The sequence below is a fragment of the Rhinatrema bivittatum genome, chromosome 2 (genome assembly GCF_901001135.1).
Source record: "Rhinatrema bivittatum chromosome 2, aRhiBiv1.1, whole genome shotgun sequence".
In the NCBI taxonomy this organism is placed as follows: Eukaryota; Metazoa; Chordata; class Amphibia; order Gymnophiona; family Rhinatrematidae; genus Rhinatrema; species Rhinatrema bivittatum.
The window spans coordinates 174,562,829-174,583,193 of NC_042616.1; the positions used below are offsets into that span (position 1 = coordinate 174,562,829).

The 20,365-nt window shown below is 41.7% G+C and overlaps 1 protein-coding gene across 1 annotated transcript in view; it reads right to left on the minus strand.

Annotated features, from left to right (window-relative positions):
• Positions 1-322: 322 nt before the first annotated feature.
• The window catches only part of BET1 (Bet1 golgi vesicular membrane trafficking protein), a 48,156-nt gene continuing 28,113 nt past the window's right edge, over positions 323-20,365 (minus strand). Inside the window, exon 3 of the mRNA XM_029588899.1 lies at positions 323-482. Coding sequence (XP_029444759.1) covers positions 327-482 — 156 coding nt within the window. The 3' untranslated portion in view covers positions 323-326. The remainder of the gene's footprint in view (positions 483-20,365) is intronic.

The window sequence follows — 20,365 nt, forward strand, 5'->3', positions numbered from 1 at the left end:
TTCTAATTTTAGTTAATGTGATGATTAGTGCTAACGAATTTTGAACTTCACTGATAGTTTAATTTCATTTTTCAGATAAAATAAGGTTGGCAAAATTACAGCTTTATTTTACAAACTAAAATATAATCCCTTTAATTTTTAATGCGAAAAACTATAAAGAAACCACACTTAACTATATAATACATTTACAGATATTTATAACATTGTGCTCACAATTTAAGACAGTTAATGAAGACCTCTTGAAATTGTTTTCTATCACTTGTTAAATTAGTATACTGATATGGTAAAAATATTGTAAAAAAAAAAAAAGTGACAGTAAATGTTCATCATCTTAGTTTAATAATCCAGTAAATTATAAAGAAGACAAATAATGCAAAAAGCAACATGTAGCAAAGAAGTTTGGCTTGACTTCCTCTTGATAGTGTTTTCAGTCTACCCATGGTTGCACCCAGAAAACCACCTGTTGAATCAAAGTCTGAATCCTATAAAGGGGGGGGAGGGGAAAAAAAAAAAAAGACAGTATATCTTTAACAGGTGAATGGGAGTAATATGATAATGTTATTGCAGTCCATGCTATAAGTATACTATATTGCAAAACTGGTTAATTTTGAAATGCATATTATTACTACATATCAACAAGATCACATTTTAGTACCAATCAACTTTCCTATAAATATATTAGCAGAGACCTCAGCAGCTTATTGATGTTTTATGTAACTTTGCTTGATTCAGCCTTCTTGTTCTAGGTTACACTTGTTTATCCCCTAAGTTCCATGTAAACCGGCCTGATGTGAATTCTATTCATGAAGTCCGGTATAGAAATATATATTAAATAAATAAATAAGATGGTCACTTACTCCCCAAGATCAATATTCAGGAAAACAGCAAGCGGACAAGTTATCTGGGCTAAAGTTAGCCGAATAACTTGTGATTGATATTCAGTGGGACACGTTTGCTGCTAAATATTAGATTGTGAGCACTCTGGGGTCACGGAAATAACTACTGCACCCAGATGTAACTTGCCTTAAGTAACAATGAAAAGGCATGAGCTAAATTTACTAAATATTATTCCCTAAATGTATCCAAGTATCGTCACCAGAATAATTTTAAACGTAACCGGACAAATTCTGAATATACGTAGGTTGGGTAACTGGAGGAGGGAACCTTCCAGGCCCAGACCCACCCCTCCAAAAAGATAAATAAATAAATAGCAGGCTCTTGCAATCTGAGGCTGGCTTCCTACCCTATTCTACATTAAAACCATAAGGACTGAACCTCCTCCTGCATCCCACCCACAATCTTTACTGCACCCCCGCACCAACCCCAACCCCAACCCCAGGAGCATGGCTCACTCTTACTTGCTCCTGGCCACTTCCAGGTTTGCTCTAGCGGGAACACTGGAAGTGTATACTTACAATGTTGTTCACAGAGTGGGGGTAATTTTTTTTAAGGATTTATGTGCATAAAACCTGGTGTGTGTGTGTGAGTGAACTGGCTTCTGAAAATTATCCTGGGACGAGGGTAACCTGTATAGATCAAGTTACAACCCTAAACACCTTGCTGGGCAGATTGGATGGGCCATTTTGGTCTTTTTCTGCTGTCATTTATGATGCAACTATGGGTTAGTCAGGGCAAACTGTGTGTGTAACTAGACTATGTGCATACTTTTCCCTGAACTCGTGGAAGGCGTGCCAAGGAGTGGAGCTGGGTCAGGGAAAGCATTTATGCACATAATTTCATTTTCAAAAATATTCATGTAAATAAACCCAAACATTGTACACTTTCCAGAAATATGGGCCTGATTTACTAAAGCATTTCTCCCATTCTGTGTTTATGGGAAAAATGCTTAGTAAATGAGGCACTAACTCCTAGATTCATCAAAATGCTATAAATTTTGCATGAATAATACCCGCAATAAAAAAGGGGCGTGGTTAGGGTCATTTTTGAGTTACCACAATGTGTGCTATTTTAGTGCTTCGCATAGGTATTTTACCGCAACGACCGTTAAATTTATCACATCCGCAATATTTTTACTTTGCAGCTTGTGAAGTGCCCAGACAGGCATTTCCTTGTTTTGGGCTGCTTCTGGCAAGAGAGAACGAGCAAGAGAGGGAGAGAAACTCTTTATAAAGCTTTTATATTAGTCATCTATTTATCCACTATAGGAGGGTGTGTAGAGGCAATGTACTCTCGCCCTAGCTTGATGCATTTGAGTACATCAAGCTAGGGTGAGAGCACATTGTAGAAATCTCATCTGTGTGTACCTTTCCACATTACAAATCATATAAAATGTTCACTGATGTGAACTATGCTGTTTGTACATCCTAGCCACTGCCAAAACCTCACTTTTAGCTACTAGATGGCCTGTGTGCCACCCCAGAGGCACTCTCTCTCTCTACACTTCACTCTCCTCTCCCCTCCAAAAACGGGATTTGCGAAAAATCCCATTTCAGGCATAATGCATAGCTACCGCAGGCATAACTCTAGGAAAAAAGGTGCAGTTATTTCCAACGTTATATCCCACGATAGCATGCATAACGCATGCATTGTGCTATCGTATGCAGCGTTAGCACTTTTCATTTTCATTTACTCCACTCAAACTCCTCCCAAAATCTGCCCACTTGAATAAATTTCGGAAATTTGCATGGTCAGCGTGCGATGTGATAAATAATGCCCGAGTTATGGCATAATTGCAGGCAAAAGGGCTCTAATGCATTTTGATGAATGATCCTGTATATTTGGTCTTCATAATGCTAACTCAATTATCTACAGTTTACTTTAACATTACTACTGCTTCCTTGTAGAAAATAGTTAAAGGAACAAAATAAGTTTAAGAAATATTTAAGGAATGCAGCCAGGGAAGGATCTCAGGTAACTGGACAATTTTGGTAAAAAAGATGTTCCAAAGCTCAATGCATGGATCTCTGCACATCAATTCTATAAGGGTCAACACTTACATGATTGTATATAGAAATTGAAGCCTTTCTTTCCACTCAGTGAAGGTAGAATCACATACCCTCAGCCACTCCTGGATGCGGGAGAATGTGTATATCAACTTATTCAGTCCATCTATGAGGTGTTCAAATATCACAGCTTGCACCTCAACAGCATCCATCGGAGCATGCCGCATAGCTTATTTGAGAACTACTTGCCAATGTTTTATCATCCTCGGCAAGTTGGAGGATGTTCCCTGCCTGCATGATCTCTTTTTCAGAGAAAAGCTCAGAGAAACAGTTGCTCAAATAAGAGTACAGTACGTAGATGTCCAGAGCAACAATCTTTTGCAAGGTGCACTTAATATGCTTTTAAAAGATTATTTCAAGACACACCGCTTCTGGCAATTCCCAATGAAACTGGATGGAGCCTTTACTTCTGCATCCGCTAATTTGTGCTCAGTGTGAGCACCAACAACCTAAAACAATGCAACAAGTCCAGCCCAACCCTGGACCAAGTTTCTCACCACTTTTCAAACCCAGCAACCATCCTCTCTAGTAGGAGGGCGAATCCAGTACTACCTGGAAGAGTGGTGCAAGATCACCAAACATTACTGGGTTCTCAAGATCATGGAGTCTTGATACCACTTTTGTTTCTCCTGGCTTCCCATGCTTCCTCATTGCTCAGCCTTCAATCCAGATCTGTCTCTCTTGACTCAAATCCGCTTGGAGATGGAGTGGTGACTCCTCAAATAGTGAGCAATAGAACTGGTTCCTTCCCATCACCATGGTCAGAGGTTCTACTCCTGCTACTTCCTTATCCCCAACAAATTTGGGAGACTGACCCATCCCAGATTTAAGAAGCCTGAACAAGCATATACTCTGAAAGAAATTTAAAATGAATCCTCTCCACACAATTCTCCCCTTCATCCAGAGGAAGGAGTGGATGTGTACTCTAGATCTAAAGGATACTCACATTCATTCCCATCCATCCCTTCCACTGGCATTACTTGTGATTTATGGTGGACTCTTTCCATTATCAGTAAACGATGCTCTCTTTCTGCCTCTCAGCAGCACTGAGGATCTTCATCATGTGTCTGGCTGTAGTAGCAGCGCATGTGCAGTATCAGGACATCCAAGTTTTCCCTTACCTAGAAGACTGGCTTGTGACAAAAAAAAAAAAAAAAGGTGTACTAACCTCCCTGACAAAATCAATAAAGTTCCTACAATCACTAGGGTTCCTGCTGAATTTCCAAAAATTATCTCTAATTCCCTACCAGAAAATCTAATTCATGGGAGTCTAGATAGGATTCTTACAGGAGAGCACTCCTTTCATCAGATCAGGCGAACACTCTCAGATCCCTTGTAAACAAAATTTAACATGGATCAGTCAAAGGCCAGATAAGTTGGAATTGTTCTGGGCAACATGGTGTCTGCAATTCACGTAGTTTCACTAACCCATGTTCAAATTATCCACATCCAAAGGAGAACCCCTTCAACTAACTCCACCAACGTCATACAAAAAAGAATTATCCCTATCATGACATCACCATTGAACCAACTTCTAGGCCTCACGCTTCTCTCAGTAACCCTCTTCAATGCACAATCCTTAACTAAAGACACATATTCTCAACGATTACCTCTTGGATTCCAACCCAGACATCTGTGCCATCACAGAAACCTGGTTAAAAAACTCAGACATTGCCTTAACCAACCAACTACCTATCCAGACATATGACATCTTCACCTTCCATAGACACAAAAAAAAGAGGAGGCGGACTTCTTCTAGCTACCAAGAAAGAACTCAGACTGACCGCACATTCAATCAAGACAGAGTCCAAATTGGAATTGGGTCTAGTCAAGTCAAAACATCTACAAATACTGTTAGTCTACGCTCCCCCGGGAGTTCTAGAAACGGACCCTTCATCTCTCATAGAATCCATTGTGAAATATATTAACTCAGACCTTCCAACAATGATTATGGGGGATTTCAACCTCCATACAAACGCAACACCTCGCTCTGCGAACTGCGAAGCCCTCCTCACCACTCTCGGCGCTATGGGATTCACTCAGACCGTCAACAGCCCCACACATAAAGCTGGACACACACTGGATCTAATATTCATCAACTCTAACTTCACTTGCATAATAGAACCCACCTGTACCCCAATCCCTTGGTCAGATCATTTCCTGATAGAATCTTCCTTCTCCACACTCAGACACACACCTCTCCACACCTGTCCACCATTCAATTCAGGAAAGCATGTCCATCTGATATACTCAGCGATCAGCTCTCCAAAGAACTCTCTAACTTAGACCTAGCTAACCCTGACTCCGCCCTATCCTCCTGGCAAAAGATTACAGAAGCAGTCGCAAACAAATGGTGCCCAATAGTCTCCAAATCAATCAACCCAACAAAAAAGGGAAATCAACCCTGGTTCAGCACCGAACTTAAACAGATGAAACAGGACTTACGCCATAAAGAAAATAGATGGCGCAAAACCCCTAACACATCCACCCTTTCAACATAAGGGATTCTTACATCACTACAGGACCGCCATTCAACAGAAAAAAAAGGAATACTATGCAAACAAAATTCACCATTTCCAGTACGATGCCCAGGCCCTATTCGCTTATGTAACACAAATCACTAAATCTATCCCCCCCCCCCCCCACCTATTCCAGATGAACAAGCTCTTTCCAAGGCTAATGAGCTCGCTTCATTCTTTCAACAGAAGATCTTAAATACCCTCGCCCTCCTTCCTCCAAATACAACACCTCTCAAGTTAGGCGAGAATCCCAATTCTCTTACTAGACCCAAACTTGATAGTTTCGAATCAATCTCCACTAAAGAGATTGAATCCCTTCTAAAAAGACAGAAACCATCTAGCCATCCGGCTGATAATATCCCATAGAGACTCCTGCTTCTCATCCCAAACGCGATCTCAGGACTGCTGACCAGTATCATAAACAGCTTTCTAACTCAAGGAAGCTACCCAGACAGTCTAAAAACTGCCTCACTCAAGCCCCTCCTCAAGAAACACAACTTAGACCCCAATGTACTAGCTAATTTCAGACCCATTTCTAACCTCCCATTCGTTGCCAAACTAACGGAGAAACTGGTAAACACCCAGCTTTCTGAATATCTAGAAAACCACAAGTTCCTATACCCTTCGCAATATGGTTTCCGTAAATCACGCAACACGGAAACCCTCCTCATTTCTCTTACAGACCATATTATTATGGGGTTAGACAAAGGTCACTCCTTTTTATTAGTCCTGTTAGACATCTCGGCGGCATTTGACACCGTCAACCATACCATCCTGCTGGATTGCCTAGCAGATATCGGCATCTCCGGATCTGCCCACAACTGGTTCAAGTCCTTCCTCAGCAATAGGACTTTTAGAGTCAAAATCAACAATAAAGAGTCACCCCTAACAAAATCAACTCTGGGTGTACCACAAGGATCCTCCTTATCTCCAACCCTCTTTAACATATACCTCCTCCCCCTATGCCAACTGTTAACAGATCTCAACCTAATTCATTATCTGTATGCAGACGACGTGCAGATTCTAATCCCCATAACAGAATCAATCTCAAAAGCACTCACCCATTGGAATAACTGTCTTTTATCCATCACTAACCTACTCAACAGCTTAAACTTGGTACTCAACGCCTCTAAGACAGAGCTTCTCCTCATCTCCGCAAATGAAAACAATATCTCCCCACCATCACCACACAATTCTCTCATTACTTGTAAGCAGGTTAGAGACCTTGGAGTAATTCTAGACAATCGACTAAACCTGAAGAAAATGGTCAATACAACCGCCAAAGACTGCTTCTACAGACTACAGGTTCTAAAACGACTTAAACCACCTCTTATTCTTCCATGACTTCAGGACAGTCCTCCAAGCGCTTCTGTTCGCCAAAATAGACTACTGCAGTGCCCTGTTCCTAGGCCTCCCCAAATCCACTACCAAACCACTGCAGATGATACAAAATGCGGCAGCGAGATTGCTGACCAGTACCAGCCGCGGCGAACACATCTCACCCATCCTCAGGAACCTACATTGGTTACCAGTGATTTTCAGAATTCTATACAAATCAATCACCTTAATTCACAAAACCATCCATCATCAACTTCAACTCGACCTGGAAATCCCACTCAAACTCCACTCCTCAAACAGACCAACTAGAGATATCCACAAAGGCACTCTGAAATTTCCCCCCACTAAAGCCTCACGCCTTTCTACGACCAAAGACAGAGCTTTTTCGATAGCAGGCCCATCTATCTGGAATAGCATCCCATCAAATCTCAGATTGGAGCCATGCCTCTTAACTTTCAGAAAAAGACTTAAAACCTGGCTCTTCCACCAAGCCTTTGCCGATCCACCAGACAATCACTAGTTGTCCTCACACTTACCCGGTCTGGCATTTATACTCACGAACAATGGTCCCTGACACTTCGAGGTTAAAGCACCTTTTAAGCTTTTAACCCGTACGCTCTATGGTAACCCTTATAGTTATTTCCTGCCTTATCTTCTTTCCAGCTTGTTGCAAGCTTCCAAGTTCTCCTTCCCTGTTGATTGTAACTTTGACTTATTCTACCTATTCTACCTATTGTTTTCTTTCGTTTACTTGAATTGTTACTCCAGTTATACCCTTGTTAAATGTAAACCGATCCGATATGGTTATTTACTATGAAGGTCGGTATAAAAAACTGTTAAATAAATAAATAAACATGTGTCTCCTGCAGTGGGGTCTCCGCTCCAATGGGAAAAATAACTCAACCCCAGATCACCAAAGGGAGAATTTCACAGGAAATAAAATAGGATCTGTACTGGTGGCTAGACCCCTATATCTTTCAGGGGTCTAGCCACCAGCACCAGTGTCTACTTCCTCAGTAACTAACGTTGGTGACAGAAGCCTTCACAAAGGGTAGGGGGGCACACATGGTGCCCTTACAACTCAAGGAACTCGGTCATTCATAGAAAGACAATTTCAGATCAACCTCCAAGAACTAAGAGTGAGCAAGTATGTCTACCAACATTCACTCACCTCTTTCAAAGGAAGAGCATTCTCATTCAAACTGACAGCCAAGTAGCTATGTTATATATAATCAGGGAGGTACAGGGTCATGGAGACTCTGCCAAGAAGCGATAAAGATATGGTAATGGGCATGCAGATATCAAGCTGTCCTGCAAGGGACCTGTCTTCCAGGAATCTCTAAGTTATTAGCAGCTCTTTAGCAGATGAATGGTGTCTGCAGCAATCAACAGCTGACAGACTATTCAGTATATGGGTACTTCCCACAAATCAACCTATTTGTGTCAGGGCAAAACAGAAAACTGGAAAGTTTGGCTTCATTCTTCCCGGTGACTTCAGATCCTCTTAGGATACCTCCCTGCTCAACTAGAATGCAGATCTCATGAACATGTTTCCACCAATTCAACTGACAGCTAGTATGGTGCAAAAAGTGCTCAAAGACTGGGCCCATCTCATCCTCATAGCCCAGCATAGCCCAGACAAGTTTGGTTCACATATCTAGAACAGCAATCTAGCAGTTCTCCAATCTCTCTTTGATCAACTCCATCCTTATTAACTCAAGAAGACGGATGTCTGTTTCATTCAAACCTTTCCCCTCTCATCTTGACGGCTTGAATGTTGAGAGCTCAATGATTAAAAAAATATCATTACCTAAGAAAGTTGAGGACTTAACAGTTTCTACCAAAAAAACATCAATTAGATCAACCTATGGTTTTAAATGCAAAAAGTTCTCCACATGATGCCAACACAATACCTTGGATCCATTTGCGTGCAAACCCGTAAACTTTACTGACTTATTTGCTTTATCTCTCTTTCTGCTTCAGGACTTAGCACCTCATCGGTAAGATTACACAGTGCCATAGCAGTTTACCATACTCAATTCGAATCGCCGCTCATCTGTTAGTTTCAAAGTTAATGATAGGCTTATGGCATACTAAACCTCCAGTTGTGAAACCACCTGTTCCATGGGACTTAAAGGTGGTTCTAGTCCAACTGATGAAATCGCTATTTGAACCACTGGAGTCAGTTTCTCTCAAGTTTCTAACTGGAAAATAATAATCCTTGTAGGAGCAACATCAGCCAGAAGAATCAGCAAGCTTCATGTTTAGTTCATTATCCGCCTTATATGTAATTCATCCACAACAGGATAGTGCGCTGCACCCATATAAGGTTTCTGTCAAAAGTATCAGCTTTCCATATTAACAAAGTCATCAGGTTATCTATGTTCTTACTGAGGCCACATACATGAAGATAAGAAAGTCCTTTATAGTTTAAACTGTAAAAGTTTTGGCTTATTATAAAAACTAAACAGACTCAGCCACATTGTTAGACTTCACAACTATTCGTCTTTTATGATTCTAACACACTGGACATAGAAGTGGCCAAAATACACTGTCCAACTGGCTAGCAGATTGCTTCATGCACTGCTATATGCTAGCAGGTCTACAAAATTACCGACACCATCAAAGCTTATCAAGTTAGAACCATGGTAGTATCAGTAGCTCATTTATGAGCCATACAAAGACATATGCAAAGTTGTAACATGGTTGACAGTACACACCTTTGCGTCCCATTCCTGGCTGGACAATCTCTCAAAAAGTGACAATAAATTTGTCGAGCAGTTTTGCGTAGCCTGTTCACACAGAAGACTATGCTCCATAGTGGGGTCCGTGTTGCTTCTTCAATAAATATCTTGCTGCAACTCTCAGATTGGGATGCCTAACCTGTCATGGTTAATTCAATTCTGCTTACTGACGGAGAAAGCAAGTTTGCTTACTGTAAATGGTGTTCTCTGTAGACAGCAGGATGAATTAGCCATGCAAAATACCATCCCACCTTCCTAGACAGTTGACTAACTAGCTAGAATTAGCTCTAAAATTGACTGAGGGGGCTCTCGAGGCAACACCCACATGGGAATTCCTGCACATGCTTACCGTGTTTCCCCGATAATAAACCCTACCCTGAAAAAAGCCCTAGCTTGATTTTCAGGATTTTTGGAGTAGGTCTTAAAATATAAGCCCGACTCCAAAAATAAGCCCTAGCTTTTAAGTGGACATGCAGTTCCATTCCAAGACTTGCCCTCCCCCCCCTTCCCCAAGACATACTGAAAGTCCCGGGGGGGGGCAGACAGGGGTTGTAAAAAAACAAAAAACCCACATCCACCCCAACCCTTCAATTTTACTTCATTGCACCCCCATCCCCCCCAAAACTTGCAGAAATTGCCTGGTGGTCCAGTGGGGGTCCCGGGAGCAATCTCCTGCTCTCAGGCCGTCAGCTGCCAGTAATCAAAATGGCGCTGATGGCTCTTTGCCCTTTCCATGTGACAGGGGCTATCGGTGCCATTGGCCGGCCTCTATCACATGGAAGGAGCAACACTGAAGTAAAATTGAAGGGTTGGGGTGGATTTGGGGGGGGGCTTGTTTTTACAACCCCCCCGTCTGCTCCCCTGGGTTCCCCCCACCCCAGAGACTTTTGGTAAGTCTTGAGGGGGTGCAATGAAGTAAATTTGAAGGGTTGGGGTGAGTTTCAGGTATCATTTCAGGGGGGGGGGGCAGCTGAAATAAGATCAGCACAGTCGGCCATATAATACCTAGTACCGTGTTTCCCTGAAAACAAGGCATCCCTGAGAATAAGCCCTAGCCATTTTTTCGGAGATAAAAAAAAGGAATATAAGACCTGTCTTATTATTGGAGAAACATGGTAGTAGAGCAAAAGCTCTACTAGCTAAAAGATGAGGTCTGTTCAGTGCTGCCCGATAACATCACCCATGTCATGGATAATTTATCCTGCAGTCCAAAGAGAACACCATTTACATACAGTAAGCAAACTATCCCAAGCATGATTGAATTCTATCACTGTTTTGTCTACTATTAGCTCTGATGGTAAACTATTATAGGTATCAACCATCCTCTAAGTGAATATGTTTTTTTACATTCTTTTAGAGCTGCTCCTCCTTCAGCTTCTTGTTCAATTTAGTTTACTGTTCAATGGAAAATGCTACCTTATGGGCTGATACAGTAAGGGGCGGTAAAAAGAGGTGCGTTAGTGCCCGGCGCACCCGCGTTTGCCGCACGCACAGTTCGGATTACCTACCGCTCGATACTGTATTTAAATGGCATGCAAATGCAAGCCGCGTCCAACCCGTGTCCAACGCGAGTCCATTTTACTGTATAGGCGCTATACAGCACCTATACAGTATCCTGGGTGCGCTGGTACCTGTCATTTCAAATGACGTTTGAAATGACAGGTACCAGGAAGTGGATGGCTCTCCTACAGTCCCAAACCAACCCAATCCACAGTGCTTCTTGCACTTAGCTTCAGGGAGAAGCTGAAAACCTTCCAATTTAAAAAGTCATCCAGTCATTAATTGTGATGTGATGAGAATATTGTAATATTCACGCTTTTCTTTTCCTTTTCAATATTGTTACCCAGCCGTGGTTCTTTCAGATCTTATTTCTAAACAGCATAGCTAAAGCTGTGAGCTGACTGACTGTGGGAACTTTATACATGCACACTTTACCTTGAATGTTCAAAATAGATTTATGTGCATAAATCCACTTTGAAATTTGTGGATGTGTGCAGAACTCAACAGGTCATTTTGTTATGTCAAAAGTATACGCATAAAGCCTTTCTCCATTCTAACTCCATCCTCAGAACACCTATTTATGCGTGTAAAAGTACACACAAAATCATGTTCTGTACATAGATCCCCCCAGATTGACATTTTAATGGCTATTTTCATGCAGAAATCAGGGATTCTGCATGTAAATCTTTTTGAAAATCAGGCCATACTGGAGCACATTCATATTTCTATAATCATGGAGGGGAGCTTACCTATGCTGCTAAGCTTGCAAGATTTAATAAAGATGGATCAGTAATGATAAAATATGAACAAGAGACATTTGAAGCACAAAGAGAAAAGATGATGCTCTATGTCAAAGGAATTAGATATGACAGTTAATAAAGTAGATATTGCCTTGAGGCAGAGCTTAATCAGGTCTGATGCTTTTTTATTATAGCTGTAGTGGACTTCAAGTGGATGTGTAAAAGTTTAAAAGACGGTGTCTCAGAATGAGATTAATATAGGTGAACAGGCAGACACCATCACAGACATCAACAAACTGACATCTCTGGTAAAGCTAGAGAAGATCTCAAAGAAAGACAAGACGACCTTGAAAATCATTAACATTGCTTTATTATTAGAATGGGAATACCAGAGTTTGAATGGGTCTGAACGCACCAAGAAACCAGTGTTGAATGTATACAAGAATTTTTATAGGAGATGAAGGAAAGTCAGAGACAAAATGACAAAGAAGAGAGACAATTAATTCAAAGCTCTGCCGCAAGAATCCTGGCTAGGATTAGAAGTACGATCATATTACACTTGTACGTTATAATTTACATTGGCTTCCAACTGAAGAGAGAATCTAGTATAAAATATTTATGATAATATTTAAAATATATACACAAACAAGGCAAGTTAATAGCACAAACGTGCAGAGAAAATGCAACAGAGCTAATGCGTGGCAAACATTGATCACTGATCAATACATTTTAGTAGAAAAAACTTTTATTGTAGACATAGTCACATCAATGGTGTACATTAATCAAAGATATCTTAATTACGTAAGCACAAGGACCCTGACAAGGCCGTGTTTCACATCAGGGCTGCGTCAGGGGGACCAGACACTGTACATATCTGTAAACAAGAGACAAATATATATAGTGTTGACCATGTAATTAGAAAGGCATCTTGGGATATTCTTCGTTTGCTGGGAAGAATTGCGCAAAAAAGGTCCTCAGTTTCGTGCTGTGCTCCAATGCAAAAAGGTCTAAGCATGGAGTTTCCCAGCGATTGAAAAGATGCTCCGCTACCACTTGGTTTAGTGACCATTAGTGGGGATGGAAGGTTCTGCAGAGTGTCTGCTCTTGTATTTGCAAGCCCTGGTAGATAAGATGCTTGAAGGATTATTTTGGTTTTCTCTGCCCATTCACCAATTTGTATCGCCTCTTTGCAGATAATCTTTGAACTTGACCCTCGTTGTTTGTTTATATAGATCATGGCTACTTGATCGTCAGTGAGTATCATTACAGACTTGTTCCGAATAGTTGATTGGAAAGTATGCAATACATTCTTTATTGCTCTCAATTAAAATAGATTAATCTGGAACTGGCATTCTGCTGGGGACCATAAACCCTATGTTTTTAGATGGTGAAGATGAGTTTCCCAGCCCTTTGTTGAAGTACTGGTTGATGAGGGGGGAGTTCTGAATGGTACTCCCTTTGTCCAGCCACCAGGAAATGTCTCTTTTCACTGAGACACGAGTCGCTTTCGACATAGGCTGTCTGCGTTGATTCCATTGAGACTTTAATCCCCATAGTAACCATCTCATGTGAAGACGGGTATTGGGGACCACATGTATTGCTACTGCCATGTGTCCTAATAGGATTAGTATTTGGTATACTGTGGTATAGGTTTGATATTGAAAAGACAGTTTATGATCCTTCGCAGTTCTTCTAAGCACTGAATTATTTCTATCAAATGGTTTTGTAGTGCTTGTGCATTTGGAGAGACAATGAGCCAATCATTTATTTATTTTATTTAATATTTATTTCTATACCGGACTTCACGAATAGAATTCACATCAGGCCGGTTTACATGGAACTTAGGGGATAAACAAGTGTAACCAAGAACAAGAAGGCTGAAACAAGCAAAGTTACATAAAACAAGGGCATTGAACTTGGAATCATCAAAGATACAGGAAAATTCTGGATTCCCTGTTTCCACAAGTGTGCCACAACTACCGCAAGACATTTTGTGAAGACTCTCGGGGCAGATGAGAGTCCGAAGGGGAGTAATTTGTACTGGTAATGTTGATTCCCAACCTGGAAACAAAGGTATCACCAGTAATCCTTGTGATGGGAATGTGAGCATACGTATCTTTCAGGTCCAGGAAGCACATCCAGTCCCTGGGTTACAGAAATGGGAGGATTGATTTCAAAGAGGTCATTTTGAATTTTTGTCTCGAGAGATTTGTTTAGAGATCACAAGTCCAAAATGGGGTGAAGACCTCCTGTTTTTCAGGGAATGAGGAAGTATTGGGAACAGTAGCCCTGTTGATTTAAGAAGGTGCAAGAGAGCAGATTGCTCTCTGATTTAGTAGAGATTTTACATTGGAATATGAGAACGTGTTCTTATGGCTCTTATATGGTATGGTAATTGGGGAGGATGAGTGAACTCTAGTTTGTACCCTTGGGATATTATGTTGAAGACCCATTGATCAGTTGTGATTCTGGACCAGGTCTGGAAGAAAGATGAAATCCTGCCCCCGACGTGACATGGTGTTATTACTGATGATTTCAAAAACTGTTGCTTTTGGGGCTGTGACTTATGATTTTTGGGGTCTTTGACCTCCTCAGATGGTTTCTTGCAGAGGTTGTTGTCCCTGCGATCTTGACTGTTGGTAAGAGGGAGACCTTTATGGGTGGTAGTATGGTTGGTAACTTCTATATAGTCTACACTGGCAGTATCCTCTTTTGTATTGAGAATATTATTTCCTGGTAGTAGCTTGACTGTCAGTGGGGGAAGTTAGATTGTACTGCTACATTTTGTTCTTTTATCTGAGAGACTGTTTCTCTCAGCTTTTCCCCAAAAAGGTTGTCATCTCTACATGGCAAGTTGGCCAACTTCTTGTGAACATCCTCATGTATACTACTGGAGCAAAGCCACACCATAAGTCTGGCTGCAATGGAAGCCGCTGAAGACCTGGCTGACGTGTCAAAGGCCTCGAATACAGTTCTCAGCAGGTGTCGTAAACCTTCCTGAAGGTCAATCAATGTTTGTGGTATTTCTGTCTCTCCCTGTGTTACAGAGATGAATGGTTTTAGATTTTGGACACATTCATAAAGATGTTGGGTTATGTAAAATTGGTGTTGCTGAATACAGGCATTTAAAATTGAATTTTGAAACAATTTTCATCCAAATTCATCCAGCAACTTGTCTTTGCTTGGAGGCGTATTAGAATGCAGTCTAATTTTCTTTGCCTTTATCATGGCTGATTCTACTACAACTGATATACGTAGGATTTGTACGTTGTTATAGTGGGTAGATTTTTGCATCCTGTATTTTAAGTCTAATTTTCTAGATGCTGGTACTATGGTGTGGCGGGTTTCACACACTTTATCCATAACTGAATCCAATATTGCATAGGAAGGAAGAGCAGTTGACTCCAACGAAACCTCTAAAATTTTTAATATACCCATTGTTTCTGCTCTTGGATCAGGAATCTTGAGGGTTTCCACTTTTAATAGGGATCCTACTTTTTCTAAAAATGTTGAGTAGGTTAAATCTTCCACGGGTGAGGAAGGTTGAGGTTGTTCGGAAGGGATGCCCGTTTAACTTCTATGAGAGAATAGCAGCGACTCTTCAGGGTGGTTGGTCAGGTCCAGCGAGGAAGAACTGTCTGTATCTTGTGGACTAAGTCCTATACTCAAAGGTGACTGTGGGGGCTCTGAATGAGGGGAACGGATCCCTTCGGAAGAGGCTGGTGAGTTAGGAGAGATAGATACCTGCTAAAAAGGCAGTTTGGCAAAGACATTTTTAAGAATAGAGGTGATCTGCAACATCATTTCCTCCGCAGTCGTAACCGACGCTTTACTCTGCATCCTCTTATTCTTGTACGAGGACTGGGAGGGGGAATCCGGAGATGGCCGCAGCCTGCAGATTTTCCTTTTGGGCGAGGGAAGTGCTGCACTGAGAATATTTGATTTCGGTGCCTTAGGTTTGGGAGCTGGAAGTTCCTTCAGGGGGAGAATGGGCCTGTCTCGTACAGGTTGTTGAAGAAAGGATGAATGTTTATGGTCTTTTAAGGAAAGGTCCCCGGCCAAGCAAGTTGTATCTGGGGAGGAAGCTACTTCCACTGGAGATTCCTCAACTCCTGGTCATTCAACTGTAATAAAAACCTATGCTATCTGACACTACTTTGTTGGGAGTGTGGCGGTGAATGTTCTGGCCGAATAATAAACTTTGAAAGTGTGCCGCCCTGAACATTACCTGTTGGAGGGTCTGCTGTAGCGTGACCCGCGAGCATTCTTTGTTTTTTGCTGAGTCCTGTTGATGAAAAGACCTGCGGACCGCGGCTGCTTCCTGCAGCCGGGTCTTGGTGGTGACGACGTCAGGAGGAGGAGCCGGGTAGGCTTTTAAAATCCTGCCTGCGCAGCTTGTCCCGGCTTAGCCCGGATATGAACGGAGACTAACTTCTTCTGCGGCACTAGAGAACAACCAAAGCTAAGTTAAAACTTTTGTTGTTATATTTGTTACAGTCTTGACTGGGTGTCTTATTCGCTATGCCTCACACCAAGAGGAAAGCGAAGTTAAGAGAAATTTCCTCTACATCTACTCCGAATAAATTGACACAGCCCAGTATCGTGGACTGTTTTCAGATTGTTTCCATATCTACTCCGGAGGGGGCCGCTAATGGTTCAGGCCAGGAGCTGGAACTGAACCATTTGGCCAATGAAACATCTTTAACCCCGGGGCCCCAAAGAAACCAGTCCCTCCCTCAGTAAAAGCAGCTGGAAGCCAGCCTCTGTTAAAAGATTCTACTACCAATTTAGGAGATGCTGCGAATGAGACTAAAACTTCTGATATAGAAGTACAAAGTCAAGAAGAACAAAAAGCTCATTCTCCAATATCAATAGGAGGATTTGATGGGACCTTTAATCAGCATAGAGTGTCAGAACAATTATCTGGAATTGGGGAGATTTCTGTTATTGTTCCTCAAATTTACTATTGAAGAAGTAGGTTTAATGATGATAAACATGCAAAAATCTATTAATCTCATGCTTTGAAAAAGGATATAAATACACAAGAAAAAATTGTAAATTTGGAGAAAAATGTAAATCTATTTGATATAAAATTGGGGGATATCCATAAAGTACAAGTAAACTTAATAAAGTCAGTTGAAGAATATGAAGGGAAAATTGAAATACTTGAAAATCAAAATAGGAGATTGAATCTCAGGTTATTGAACTTTCCAAAAATCCATCTTGTAACACCAATTGATTTATTCAGTACTTATTTGAAAAATATTTTAAAGTATTCGGAAAACTCTTTACTTGTTATCTCAAAGAGTTATTACCTTCAACAATCACAAGAAGGGGAAAAATTGGAAAGTAAAGAGAATTTGAATTTGACAGATTTCATTGAAAGATCTTTTGAGTCTATAATTGACAGTAGAGCTACACTGTTAGTTCAATTTTTATCACCTGTGGAGAGAGATGCAGTGTTAAGATTACATTTTAAATATCAAAAGTATGATTTTTATGGATACCCCATAAGAATATTTCCTGATGTTGTTCGTACAACTCAGATGCGAAGGAAAAAATTTATAGAAATGCGAAAAGAAGTTCTGGAGAGAGGTGCTCAATTTAATTTAAAATATCCTTGTAGATGTTACATTAAGCATAAAGAGGCCAGATATGTCTTCAATTATCCAGATCAGCTTAGAGCTTATTTAGACACGCATTTCTGATCACTCATATATCTGTTAAAGGGGGGAAATGTATGAATGTGTGGAAAGACAACAACTGATTAAGTGATTTTCACTTTACTATATTCTTGTGCTATGCTCCTAATTTGTCTTAGCTATAATTGTTCTCTAGTTTTTCTTTATAATATTTCCTGAGTATGGGATAAGGATATCATAAATATTTGTTAATTTAAGAGTATCTTTGGTGAGAGATAGTGTGATTATGGTTATTATTATCCTGTGTATTCTTTTATTTGTAACCATTGAAATGTAATTAAAAATAAAAAAAAACATTTTTTTGAAAGTGTGTCGATACTTATTGGAGCATCAGGTTCAGGACTGGTCCAAGGAGAGAACACCTTTAATTGAGTCGACTTGTCCAATATCTTAGTAAAAGTCATTCCTGACTCTAAGCTGCTTTGAATGGCCATGCGTCAATTTTACTACACCTCAACATGCGATTTGCGTGACGCTGCATCATGCATTAAAGTTTCTGACAGCTCTTGGTTGCTTCAACCTTGTTGGTTTTACTTGTGTCAACTTTTTGGATGCTTCTGGTTGCGTCAACGTCCTGGATGCCTTTGCTTGCATCGATTTGCTTGACATATTGGTTAGCATCGAGTGTCCAGTGCTCTCTCTTTCATCGACTTCAATGCTGCCATTGGTTGTTTTGAAGCTATGGTTTGCGTCTTTCTTATATGTGTCGATGCTTCATGCATCGGTTGGTGCAATGCTGTCTTAAGTCTCGCCGCAGCGTGCATCAAGGACGAACATGTTGAAGTCTTATTGGCCTATTTCCCTCATATTCCACTGCCCGGGCGAGGATAGCGTGGACCTTCCCTCCCTCGGAGAGGGGGCACAGGATCCAGATGTCTCTCCTCTTGGTTTTGAAATTTTCGTGGCCCTCTGGTGCCATTGACATTCTCCTGCAGTCCCTACAGGCTGCTTGATTATGTTCGGGACCAAGACACAGGTAACAGTAGTTGTGTCTATTGGTCACCGACATGATCTTACTGCATACCACACTGGCAGTAGTTAAAGTCAGAAGTCTTCAGCAGGGTAGCACTTAAAAGTGTTTTGTTTTGTTTTTTGAAAGAATCAGATCTATCATGCATCCGTGTTCTTGCATGGAAAGCAGAGTTCCTTACCTGTAACAAATGTTCTCCAAGGACAGCAGGATGTTAGGCCTCACACATGGGTGACATCATCAGATGGAGCCCAGCATGAAAAACTTTTGTCAAAGTTTCTAGAACTTTGACTGGCACATTGAGTATGCCCAGCATGCCACTAACCACACGTGGTCCGCCTTCAGTCTCGTAACATAGCATTACAAAAAAAAAATAAAACAAATGAAGGAGAAACAACTCGATGGGGTGGCGGGAGGGTTTTCTGAGGACTAACATCTGCTGTCCTAGAAGAACACCTGTTACAGGTAAGCAACTCTGCTTTCTCCCTAGGACAAGCAGGATAGTAGTCCTCACACATGGGTGAATACCAAGCTACAGGCTGCTCCTGAACTCTAGCAAATTCACAGACAACGAACCTGGTGCCAATGGGCACAACTGCAGTGCTGTGGAAAACAGAGGGAGACAGCCTAACCTGAAAAAGGGCTCTAGGCAGGAAGAGTTGTTTTAGTTTTTACTTAAAAAGGTTCTGGAGGACAGACTGGCTAAAGCTGCTGTTACTATGGTCAACCCTATCCAAACAGTAATGGGCAGTGAACATGTGGAGAAAACTCCTTGTCACAGCCCTGCAGATTTTGGCTATGGGGACCGCTTGCAAGTGGGCCACCAAAGCCGCCATGGCTTCCAAGCTGAAGAGCAGTCTGTGCATAGCAAAAGGAAATGCAGTCCGCCAGCCAGTTGGACAATGTGTGCTTGGTGACCGCAACTCCCAATCTATTCTTATCAAATGAAAGGAAGAGTTGGATGGACTGTCTGTGGCCTGCTGTCTGCTCAAGGTAGAAAGCTAAGGCTCTTTTGCAGTCCAAGCTGTGCAGAGCCTGTTCGCCCTGGTGAGAATGCAGCCAGTGAAAAAAGGTAGGCAGGACAATGGACTGGTTGAGATGAGATGAAAATCAGTCACCAACTTGGGCAGAAACTTAGGATGAGTGCATAGAACCACCCTATCGTGGAAATTTTTGTGTAAGGTGGGTACATCACCAACACAGTTAAGCTCACCGACCCTGCGCGCTGAAGTAACTGCAACCAAGAAGATAACCTTCCATGACAGATACTTTAGATCGCAGGAGTGCAGCGGCTCAAAATGCTCTCGCATGAGATGAGCTAGTACCATGTTGAGATCCCAAGACACAAGAGGCTGCAGGGGAGGCTTCAGCTGAAGTAGACCCCACATGAACCAGCTCACCACAGGCTGCATGGAAACAGGTGAACCATCAACTAAGTGGTGGTAGGCCCCAATAGTACTGAGGTGTACTCTGACCGAGTTGGGCTTCAGACCAGCGTCAGTCCAGCACCTTCGGAGTGGAACAAGAGAATGGATTCATGCCATTACCCTCACACCAGATGGAAAACCTCTTCCACTTCAGAGTGTATGACTTTCTGGTGGAAGGTTTTCGAGAAGAAATCAGGACCCGAGACATGTCATCAGAAAGGTCAAGGGGTAGCAAAACTAACCTTTCAACATCTAGGCTACAGAGAAAGCACCCAGAGATTGGGATGGAGCAGCCAGCCCTGATCCTGTGTGATCATGTCAGGGGAGCTCCCCTGACTGATCGGTTCCCTGACCAAGAGATCCTGAAAGATTGGAAACCAAATCTGTCTCGACCACTGGGGGGGGGGGGGGGGGGGGGGGCATTGAGAATCATGGCTCCCCCATCCTGACAGAGGCTCACAC